Source organism: Nerophis ophidion, linkage group LG07, assembly GCF_033978795.1.
Source record: "Nerophis ophidion isolate RoL-2023_Sa linkage group LG07, RoL_Noph_v1.0, whole genome shotgun sequence".
Taxonomy (NCBI): domain Eukaryota; kingdom Metazoa; phylum Chordata; class Actinopteri; order Syngnathiformes; family Syngnathidae; genus Nerophis; species Nerophis ophidion.
The window spans coordinates 30,257,030-30,269,035 of NC_084617.1; the positions used below are offsets into that span (position 1 = coordinate 30,257,030).

Here is a 12,006-nt window from a genome sequence, read left to right on the forward strand (position 1 = left end):
GTAAGAATGTTGCTGCACAACAAATTAAGGCAACAAAACTGAAGATAGAGAAACTTTAGATATCACAGCAAATTGTAATCATTACCAGTTTGGCCCGGGTGTTGCTGTAGTCAGAAAATAATCTTTGTAATTAATAATTAAATGTGCCAGTGTTGTCTTTTGTTGAGTCCTACAAAGTGTTTATACTGTAAGTATTGTATTACACATCAGCAGTTTGATTGTACTGTGCATCTTAATTAACAAATTAGGTGTTAAAATTGCCATGTAAAATTACTAATGCTAACCAGTAGCATGTATACAGTGAATCCAATGTAAATTAGCCTGCAGCTAGCACATTTTGAAAAGTGGAACTATACTTTTAACTGATTTCTTTTAAATTAATTCAACAAAAAAAAAGACAAACTTGCTTTAGTAAACATAAAAGTATGGCCTTTCTCGCAACCCACTTTTGTTGCATTATCAACCAATTAAGACAACGCCTTGCTCAATACTAAAAGATGTATATACTTTTGCGTCTTGATTCGTTTATAGCTCTTCTGGCACGTGACTTGTAATTCCCTTCCAACACACTAAGGGACGGTGTCTCCTGACGTTTGCATAAAAATGCCAAAAACCTTACAAATGGTTTCTATTAGATGCTCTAGCCAAGCCAATGTGCTGGTACAATAATCGCTGATAAAGACGTGACTTCACTGCTCCAAATATCTTGTCGTGAAGCTGACAGAGGTCGCACATTGTGACTTTGTGGAGAAGTGTTCACCAACAGTCTGATACATGTCGGGGAGGGCTGTTTCAATTGTGTATTTACGAGCAGGCAAGCGGCCAACTCCCACATTCTTCACCACTGAGAGTGCTTGATCATCCAATACAACGAATTCCCATAGTTTACCATCATAGCCATTGTCAGGTTGGGATTCTTGTGAAAACTTTTTTGTGCTGGAATGAGTCTGTCAGGGTTTGCTTTTGTCCCGCCTTGTTAGCTTTAGTCGTGGGGACTTCATCGTGTCTGCATGGCGGCCTTTCAAGTGCTTTAAGTCGCTTGCATTTGGACATCTCACCCCTCAAAATAAAGATATTGCAAAGTTTGCATGTTGCTGTTTGACTTGTTTATATCGCCACACTGTCGACATGAAGTTCGCTTCAGTCTTCCGTTTCCAGTACAAAAAGAAGTCATTTCCGTGTAGCAAAATTAACATGCTAACTGATTTATTGGCTTCTTGCACTCTATGAATGTCGTGGACCCAAGGTTCCTTACAAAATATATATTAGTATGGTATCGGAGATTTAGTTAGAACTAGGGTTGGGCGATACGGACCAAAACTGATATTACGGTATTGTTAGGTTGTACCACGGTATACGATATAATGGTATTTAGTTTAAACACCACATTACTGCTACTACCAGTGTTCTCAAATTACTTGTTTACAATTTAGAAAAAAAAATAAAAAATGCAGTTCCACCTAAAGTCTTAAGCACAATCCAGAGTTTTTTGGCATCAATGTGTATTTTGTTCTTGTGCAAAATCCATCCATCCATCCTTGTTACTGCATCAAATGTAATTACTTTTTAATACATGTCATTAATTACTAGGGAAAGTAATTAAGGCGTTACTTGAAAAAAAAACTTTGATGTCATATGCAGTTTTATAAGAGCGTGTGCGTGCATGTACCTTTAAAAGGCAGTGTCGGTTGCCATGCGACGATTTCACTCTGTTAGCTTTAGCAGTTAGCGGCTGTTTGTCGGCTCTATTGAATATTCTCACCGGCTTGTGTTACTTCTGGTTAATAAAAAGGGCCCATCCCCACCAGCTGCCTACGCTAAAGGATGGTTACAGCGGTTGTGCGCGAAGGCAGCGGGGTGGAGTCGTGGGTATGGCGGGGATTGGTGTCGGTTGTCGGCAATGCACGGTAGACCCTTCTTACCCACCAGATCCTTCCTCAGCTACGGTGCGTGCTGGGCACCCTGGCCGCAACAAAGGTAAATCAAAAGATACCAGTATGGCAGAATTGTCTCAAACATATATAGCTTTCTAAAATATACTAGTATTAACTATAACACCGGTATACCGCTCAGCACAAGTTACAAATACTTTCCAATACCTCCAAAAAGTGCCGTATCAGCATGGTAACGTCCCTATACTTAGAAAGTGCTTTGATGAACCACTACAGTTTAAGAATCACTGAGCCAGGAGAATAGCGGAATTCTGCGTTGCCAGTAGATTTTTACCTTCTTTTGAACAGTGAGCAATGACAACATCTTTGTTGGCATTCAGAAAGGTCAATTGAACTTTAACAAATGTTTTACTCATAAACCCGAGGAAAAGACTGGTGTTAATGTTTACGTGAATGTGTAATTGATGTTCCCATACTGACCCTGAGAGGTGATTAATGAAAAATGAGAACGCGAGAGACAAAGACGTGTGTGCAGATAAAAAAAAAATGTATTAAAGTTAGCACAAAATTGGCAATAAAAGTTAAAAAAAAAATCTTTGTATGACTTTCTGAACAAGACACAATAAGCTGAAAAACGATACATTCAGTAATAGTTAAGTACACAATCAGTTTACATGCACTGTTTTATCTGATACAATCCTTTGTGCATTTCAAGCACGTCGGCTGCTCAGGGACCCTCCTCAGAAAAAACTGACCAATCACAGCTCTGTGGCCTGCATCGCCGCTCACGATAAGCTAGGATTTAGGCAGGAGGAAAGATGTATGTAGCGCTGCATTCAGTACCCCAACAGAAGGAACTGTTCCAATACTAGCAAAGTGCTTCCACACTGTTGAGATCTCATAAAGCACACCTTAATAACTAACAAAGCAGTGGAATGCCATCATACAACACCTACCCAAGAAGAAGGAAGTTTTTCCCATTGCCTGAAAGCAGCTGCTGCAGTCCTCATAAACTGTTCGGTCACCGGCGGCCAAGATGACCAACATTCCGTCATTGGAGAGTTGCTGGCTTCCTGCCACCGGAGCCTCCAGGAAACGTCCACCCCTTGAAGTGATCACCTGACAATTGTCAACAATTAAAAAATGTCATCAGTTTTTTACCCGTCAAATGAAAATGTGTATTCAATGTAGATCTGGACGATTACGGCAAAAACAATAATACCAATTATTTTTTATTGATATTTTAATCAGGATTAATCATATGATCATTTATTAATTTGACTATCGTCCCACAATAACGTAACTTTAAATATAGTTCTGAAAATGGATATATATTAGTAGAAAATAAACCACAAGTGAAATAATAGCAATGACCATACATCTAAATAGCAATATAAAAAACAAATAAAAAAATTTTCAGTTTGATTTTAATTCAGTTTTTTACCTTTTACACTTATTTTACCACCATAGAGTGTGTGCTTTTTGTGTCAAATAAAGTATAGTAAAATGTTTGTTGATTAAATGCAAAAATCCTCACCTTAATATGTGTAATACATCTTTGGACAGGTTTGACCAGTATTGTAGCTCAAAGCATGGTTGTGTAAATGTATCTATAAGTGCTTTAACATTGTAAGGTACTTTGTTTGAAACCCTTTATTTTGGTAGCACAGCCAAACTGGATGTGGCACATCGTGCCATTATTGTGAACGGCGGAAGTATGCTGTGCTGTTCGAGTAAAGAGACCACTTGAGGCTGTAAGAAGAAGAAAAAAAAAAAAAAAGAGCAAGCCTCTCAAGCTGCGACCGCTTTTTGTACATTGATATTACGTCCATGATGTCGTTCACAACAACACAACAGATTACGCGGTGTGTGTGTGTGTCTGTGTGTGTATGACCGTTTGTACGTTGATTTTACATCCATGATGTCGTTCACAACAACACAAAAGATGACGTGTTGTGTGTATATGATTGTTTGTACGTTGATGTTACATTCATGATGTAATTCACAACAACACAAGCAGATGAGATGTGTTGTGGGTGTATGGATTGTTCCTGCTAGTAGTTCTAGCGTCCTATTTTTCTCTCTGCTTCAAGTGGCCGTCTTGACATTGAGTTCAGGACGGCCAGCAGTTGAGTGTAGGACAGCCAGCAGTTGAGTGTGTCAGGGATAAATGAGCCTTACCGGACGTATTATTTTCCCAAATGAATGTTCCTTTTCCTCACAATGACAACATTTACCGGTACTTTTTATTTGCCAATAGTGTTATGTGAACCCGGAAATCTAATGCCTTACTTCGTCTATTGAGTTGAGTGATTATTAGGCATACCAGCACTGTGTCAAATAAAAAGTAGCAACCATGGTGACACCCCATACCTCTCATCAGGCACGGGCACACATAGGGCCCTATGGGTTCTTGAGCCCCTGCCCTTTTTTGCCTCGTCTTAAAAAGTGTCCTCTGCCTTTGTGTGTGTTTTGTTTTTTTTCTTCAAACAACATTAATAAATTCCTGTCAGGGATATAAAAAACAAACAAACAAAAAGCATACAAAAACTCCACGTTTTCTTGTAATACCAGGTTGTTTGAGCTTGCCGCTTCCGCTAGAGAGAGAGAGAGAGAGAGAGAGAGAGAGAGAGAGAGAGAGAGAGAGAGAGAGAGAGAGGGTGAGTAAGTGAGAGGCGAGAGAGCCAACGGCACCCTGCCCCCTGAGGAGACGTGACATTGGAGCAACTGTCAACTTGAACCTGTGAGTTATGGTCTAGTCGCCATCCACTTATTCAGCATCTAATATGGGTAATATTTCAGAAAAACGCTGTATTATTTTATTATTCAATGTGTCAGCTTCTTTTTTTGCTGGACGTCGGAGCACGGCGCATCAGTTGAGCACGGCACATAAATTCCGCACAGAACAGAGCGGATCGTGCAGGACAGGAAGTAGTGTACAAATACAAAATAAAACACCGGGTTAATTTTCAAAATAAAATGCACTGTGTTTAGCGCGGATCACATTTCTCTCACAGTAGAGGTTTAGATATAAAGTTTATTGAGACTTTGCTATTACTGTGTGGGTTAACAAAATAATAATACTAATTTCAGCATTCTGGGGATATAAGATGAAGGTTATCTGTGAGGAATATTACCGTCTGTATTTAAATTTGATTCATGTTGATTATGCCTGCAGCACAATGCCAAAAAAAGAAAGGATACAGAAATGGAAGGAGAAGGAGCGCCAGGAAGCAGCTAAGGGTAGCAGACCTCTTAATGCATGGCTAAAACCAAGTACTAGCACCAGAATTCAAGAAAGACCACAGACCTCAGAAAGTGTCACACCTTAGAAGAGACCTTAAAAGCAACACCTGAGAGAGAGGAGGAGGAGAGTGTAGAAGCAACACCTGAGAGAAAAGAGGCTTTAGATGCAACTCCTGACACAGAGGAAGCCATAGAAATCCCGGTACATGTTGGGGACTCCCCGACATATAAACTGAAGCTGGTCAAAAACTCACTCAGAAGCCTTTGCACAGAAGAGAGACTGTCTGATCTTCTCCTCTCCATTGAAAAAGACGTTGTCATAAATCACAATGATGTGCTCAACATCTACAGGGACATGGCCCCCTGAAGGTTGCTGCTCTAAGGCCCCCAGAAGGTTTGGCTACTGATTGTGCACTGATTTCACAGCATTTCATGGAAGCCCTGAATTTACATTGAGGAGCATATTTGGGTATGGGTGGCCTCCATCCTACAGCCCTCTACTGGCCCCTGGTCCATATTTTTGGCCCAGTATTGCGTTTCAGTTGTTTAGTCTGAGCATTAGGTGAGAAAGACCGTAAGTTACAACTTGATGGTGTTTTCATCAAGTTAAGGTAAGAAGGACAGATTTTCACATGTAAGTTTTTTCCATTTGGGTATTAATTTTCTTATTTTTTTTTTCAATGTTCATGTTGCACTGTTCAATGCTCAATATTAAAGTGTTTATCTTTAACAATAAATAGCCTAATAATAAACCAGTGTTTTTTTGCTTTTCATGTCTTCCAAGCCTATGATAATGTGAATTAACTCATTATGACAATCATTTGTTCACACAAAAGAAATGGCAATCACTTTTGCGTACAAAGGACACACAGCTAAGTAGTTAGCTTCCTATTAGCAAATTTAATTTTACATTAATTTCCATATTGTGTAAAGGACCAAAAAAAAAATGTCCTGCCCTTTTCTGACTTTGAGCCCCTACCCCTCTATAATCATGTGCACGTCCCTGCCTCTCGTAGACATGTTCTTTTTTTCACTCATTCGCGCCCCATCTGTTTCACCGTCACTCGAAATTTGCATGCATCGTTATTACTATACTTTCATAATTGTGGGAAGCCATAATTGTAATCAAAATAAAATTTGATTGATTGTCCAGCCTTAACTCCACATTGGCAAAACACGCACCTGGGAGAGTTCTGTGATGGTCTCCGGATCCACCGTACTCATCTCTACGTAACACTTGCCCGGCCGGATTCCCTGCAGCACTCCACTGGGACCCAAAACCAACTGAATGGACCAGGACAAAGACGTATAAACCGAATCTGCATCTCTGCAGGGAGATGTGCAGGTGTGGTGATACTCACATCTCTGGCAGCCTTTGGGTCAGATACGCAAGAGAAAGTAATATCGCACATGGAAGCAACTTCTGCAGGGGTCCGACCCAAGCGGGCACCTTCTTGGATGAACAGGTCACACTGGATGACAACGGGGAAATTACATTTGAACCAAAATGTCATCAATACAAAATGTTTATGTACAAAACCCAAAACCAGTTAAGTTGGCATGTTGTGTAAATCCTAAATAAAAACAGAATACAATGATTTTTGAATTATTTTCAACTTATATTCAACTGAATAGTCAAGATTTTTAATTTCGAACTGAGAAACAAAATTTTTTTGCAAATAATTAACTTACAATTTAATGGCAGCAATACAATGCAAAAAAGTTGGCAGGGGCCTTTTTACTACTGTGTTACATGGCCTTTCATTTTAACAACCCTAAGTAAACCTTTGCGAAATGAAGAGACCAATTTATAGACCATCTTAAATGAGCTTGGGCCCAAGGAAGCCGGCTGCATTTGTGGGTGTTGTTGATGAATGGCTTTTGCTTTGCATAACAGAGTTTTAACTTGTACTTACAGATGTAGCGACCAACTAGTTACTTACAGTGGTTTTCTGAAGTGTTATTGAGCCCATGTGGCGATATCCTTTACAAACTGATGTCGCTTTTTGATGCAGTACAGCCCGAGGGATCGAAGGTCACGGGCATTGCTGCTTATGTGCAGTGATTTCTCCAGATTCTCTGAAACTTGATGATATTACAGACCGTAGATGGTGAAATCCCTAAATTCATTGCAATAGCTAGTTTAGAAATGTTGTTCTTAAACTGTTCGACCATATGCTCACACGTTTGTTCACAAAGTGGTGACACTGGCCCCATCCTTGTTTCTGAATGACTGAGCATTTCATGGCACCCTTTTGTTCCTGATTAGCCTATTCATGTTTGGGATGTTCCGAGTAAGTGTTTGATGAGCATTCCTCAACTTTCTCATTCTTTTTTGACACTTGTGCCAGCTTTTTGGAAACATGTTGCAGGCATCAAACTCCAAATGAGCTAATATTTACAAAAAATAAACGTTTAAGAGTTTGAACTTTAAGTATCTTGTCTTTGCAGTCTATTCAATTGAATATAGGTTGAAAATGATTTGCAAATCATTGTATTCTGTTTTTATTTGGCATTTACAATTTACCAGTTGAAACATTAAGTATCTTGTCTTTGCAGTGTATTCAACTCAATATAAGTTGAAAAGCATTTGCAAATCATTGTATTCTGTTTTTAATTACTTACACAATATGCCAACATTCGTGGTTTTGAGTGTTGTATTTTTCAGTTCATTCAGACTTTAACAAACAGATCAGCGTGAACCCTATGATGTTTAGACAGCTTCATTCGTTCAACAGCTTGTTTGCTGCCAATAACAAGTGGACATGAAGCAACGTGCAACCCAGCAATATCAATACTTGGTAGGAATGTTTCATTTTCAAACGAGAACTTTCATCCAATGTTGTAGATAAAAGACAAACTAATGACAGTGATTTGATCGTTTTTTACCGTTTTATTTTTTATAATATACTGCACTGAATGAGCTTTTTTGTGACAAGAATGTCATTCTGTACCTTCTCTGCTGTGCGGTTCCACACCGTGACAACATGGCCCATTTTCAGCAAGTTGGAGACGATGCCGCTCCCCATCAGCCCTAGACCGAGGAACCCTATCCTGTGGGCAACAAGGGGAGAAAAAGGATCAACACATGAGGACTTCAAATAAACTATGTAAATGCACAAGTGTCATATATAATAATTAGTGTCTAGATTCAAACATTATTCCACAATTGTTTGTTGTATTAAACATCAGCTCCATTGCTTAAAACGTCTGCAACCCGTGGCATGTGGATCTTTAGTGCAGCCCTAGTGGCTCACTGGAGCATTTTTTCCAAAAGTTTTGAAAATGGAAAAAGATGGGGGTAAAAAAAAAATATATTTTTTGTTTCAGTCATTTTTGTTGTTTGAAGACAAACATGACACAAACCTTCCCAATTGTTAGAAAGCCCACTGTTTAATATGTTTGTGTGTATGCTTCATTGATGAGTGCATTTGTTGCACATCGATTTTGTCCTACTAAATTCGGCGGTTCTTAAACTCACCAGAGTGTGGACTGTGACGTGTAAAAGTTTACATGTAAAACTTTCCACTCCTTTGTCTCATTTTGTCCCATCGTTTTATACTGTGCGTAAATGCACAAAGGTGAGCTTTGTTGATGTTATTGACTTGTTGGTGTGCTAATCAGACATATTTGTTCAGTGCATGACTGCAAACTAATCAATGCTAACATACTATTTAGGCTAGCTGTATGTACATATTCATTTGTAGGTATATTTGAGCTCATTTAATATTCATTACTTTTATCCTCTTTGTATATAATTTAGTTTTGCATATCTCATGACACATTATATTTATGTAATATTGGCTGCATTTCAGATAGTTGTTTGTGTGCCATATTGTTCCAGACCTCAGCAAACATTACAAAGATTGCCAAAGATTCTAAAAAAATTATTAGAATAAGACAGCCTGCCGTTTCCTTTAACTTGGACCCACACATCTATACATTTGGCCATTTGAAAGGCCAGTAATTTCCAGGAAATAGCCTCTGATTTACTAATGTGTTCTAATGTTGTAAAAATGTGTAAAACAAATATTAAATTTTAATATTTCTATCAACAAAGATTTGCTTCAGCCTGTGACACAGTCACACATCATAGTGGGCTATTATAGCTAATATAGACACGTCATGTGTTGCTTTCATTATAACAACTTTTCATTTTTGCGGCTCCAGACAGATTTTTTTTTGTTGTATTTTTGGTCCAATAATGCTCTTTCAACGTTTTGGTTTTCCGAACCATGGCTTAAAGTATGCAAGACCAATCATGTAAGAAAACCTACAATATGTATAATGTATATCAGGGGCGCTCACACTTTTTCTGCAGGTGAGCTACTTTTCAATTGACCAAGTCGAGGAGATCTACCTCATTCCTATTTATAATTTATATTTATTTATTTATGAAAGAGACATTTTTGTTAACAAGTTAATGGCGTTTAATGATAATACAAGCATGTTTAACACACATAGATTCCTTTCTTTCATGAAGACAAGAATATAAGTTGGTGTATTTGATTCTGATGACTTGCATTGATTGGAATTAGAATGTGGTGCTGATAACGTCCGCATTTTCAAATGGAGGAAAAAAAAAGTCCTCCTTTCTGTCCAATACCACATGAAAGTGGTTGGATTTGGCATCTCATTTGTCCAACTTGCATACTCGTTATTAAACACTTTGTTATGAGAGTAGCATATGTGTGTGGCCCTTTAATGTCTGGCAGCAGGTGAGTGACGTCAGTGAGTGTGCGGGTAGGCAAGCAAGTGAGAAAGCGGTCGCTGAGGGTGGGGGAGAAATACATTGGCATCAAACTCCGTAGCTTGCTAGCTTGTGCATGCTAGCTTTCTGAGACTCTTATTTTGTTAGCACAGGCAGGATGAAACAGGTCTTTTATGGTGAAGACAGGAACTGTGCAGTCAGTCTTTAGAGTTTTGACAGTAGGTACGGAGTCTCTAGAAATAAAATGTGTTTCTCTGCGTCCGCCCTGTTAGTGATTTTTTTCTTAAATATGAGCTCGCAGCAGCCAGCGTCATCTCACAAGATCCTCGGGTGCCGAGAATGTCAAACAACTGACGAAAGTGAAGTCTTGGTATGATTGATGATTGCTCATTTTTATGTATATTTTTTAATGCCTGGCTTGAGATCGACTGACACACCCTCCGAGATCGACCAGTCGATCGCGATCGATGTAATGCCCACCCCTGATGTATATAATCATTGTATTATGAATGCTTAATAGAAACAAATTCAATATTTTTTCCAATTTAAAATGTTTAAAAAAGTTCAATAATATAAACTGTTTCACACATTGTAGATTTGTCAGTTTGCATAATAGTGTTGACTGTTGTGCTGCGCCTGGCCTGTATGATTTATAAACTGTTTGTTTTGTGTTAAAGACCACCATTACCAGTAACATTTTTTTTTTTTTTTACATTAAGTTCCTTTTTTAAATGCAAGGCATTTAGCGAAACAAGTGCTTGTTTCCTTGGTTATTTTTAAGACGAACATCGGCATGAACAACTGGTGGTTGAAGAGGCATTTAGAAAAGTGTTTTTGTTGTCAATGAGGCATGGATTATTATCACACTTCCAAATCTAACATGTAAATGCTGCCTCTTTGCCTGGTCAGCATCGCCAATAAATCATTCTTAAATGCTTCACACTTGGGAAATAAAGGTTACATACATTTATAAATACAAATGATAAATATACAGCTGAACCTTGATTTACGAACCTTTCTATTTGGGTTGGGTCTAACTTTTGGGTTGACAAACCTTGAGATCGGGCCAAATATGCCTGTGTGCAAACCGTGTCTCAGTGCATTCAGTCATTGTGTGCGCTGCTGGAAGCCTTTGGGCATTGCCATTTTGATGACATCACTTCCTGTGCAGTACTGTATTCACAGAGCGTGGACAATTATTCTATTTTGTTACTCAATGTGGGTTCAAAGAAGCCAACAACGCAACTTGGAAAGAAGGAGGGATTCACACACACTTCCCGTTCTTCCTTCTTCGCCTCGTGACGGCATGATATGACAGCACATAGTCTGCCATTCGCAGACAGTTTTGCTTTTCAACTTGTAATTAATTATTTTTGAGAGCACCAAATAGACTTGTGTGTGAGTGTGGGCACATTGACAGTTGTGTTATTTGATCATGAAGAGATTGTTGATCCATATACTGTATGTTTTAGTGTCTTCAAAGTAGGGTTGTCCCGATACCAATAATATAGTACCAGTACCAAAATGCATATTGATATTTTTCCAAATAAAGGGAATTACAAAAAATTTCTATATTGCCTTTATTTTGACAGAAAATCTTACACTACATTAAACACTCAAAGAACAATTTTACTATGTAAAATATAAATTAAAAGGCATTGAAAAGGAAATTGACCCTGACGGTAACATCTTCCCTGTGCTCCTCGACTACGGTATGCACCGGACAGAACAGCAGGACAGGTGTAACAACTACATTATTAGCTGTCACTCTTTAAACTCCTTGTTAAGAAAATGCCTATTATTTAAATGTTTACCCAAGTTTTATGAAAAGGTGCTAATACTAATCGCCACATTTGGCAAGGCGTGTTTTTAATGCAGCCGTAATAAGAGTAGCGTATGTGTGTGATCCTTTAAGAATGTCAGTATGTGGGGTGAGTGACGTGAGTGAGTTAGTGAGTGAGTGGGCAGGTTAGGAGGGGTAGTGTTAGCACACGCAGGAGTGTCAATAACAAGGTGGATGTCCGGTTATGCCCTATGGAAATTATAAATAAAATTACCAAGTTGTAACTAATCGACGGCCTGGTCATTCCGACTAAGAGCGAAGCTTTATGGACCCATTGTGAATTGAAAAGTCTCGCTTGCTCTCCTCGACCACGG

At 38.7% G+C, this 12,006-nt stretch overlaps 1 protein-coding gene across 3 annotated transcripts in view; it reads right to left on the reverse strand.

The window, feature by feature from the left end:
* glyr1 (glyoxylate reductase 1 homolog (Arabidopsis)) overlaps positions 1–12,006 on the reverse strand; it is a 60,672-nt gene that overhangs the window by 13,322 nt on the left and 35,344 nt on the right. For all 3 annotated transcript variants that reach the window (XM_061905912.1, XM_061905911.1, XM_061905913.1), the window contains 4 exons: positions 8,093–8,192; positions 6,500–6,610; positions 6,321–6,422; positions 2,849–3,011 (listed from right to left, as the gene is read on the reverse strand). In XM_061905912.1, the coding sequence (XP_061761896.1) occupies positions 2,849–3,011; positions 6,321–6,422; positions 6,500–6,610; positions 8,093–8,192 (476 nt within the window). The remainder of the gene's footprint in view (positions 1–2,848; positions 3,012–6,320; positions 6,423–6,499; positions 6,611–8,092; positions 8,193–12,006) is intronic.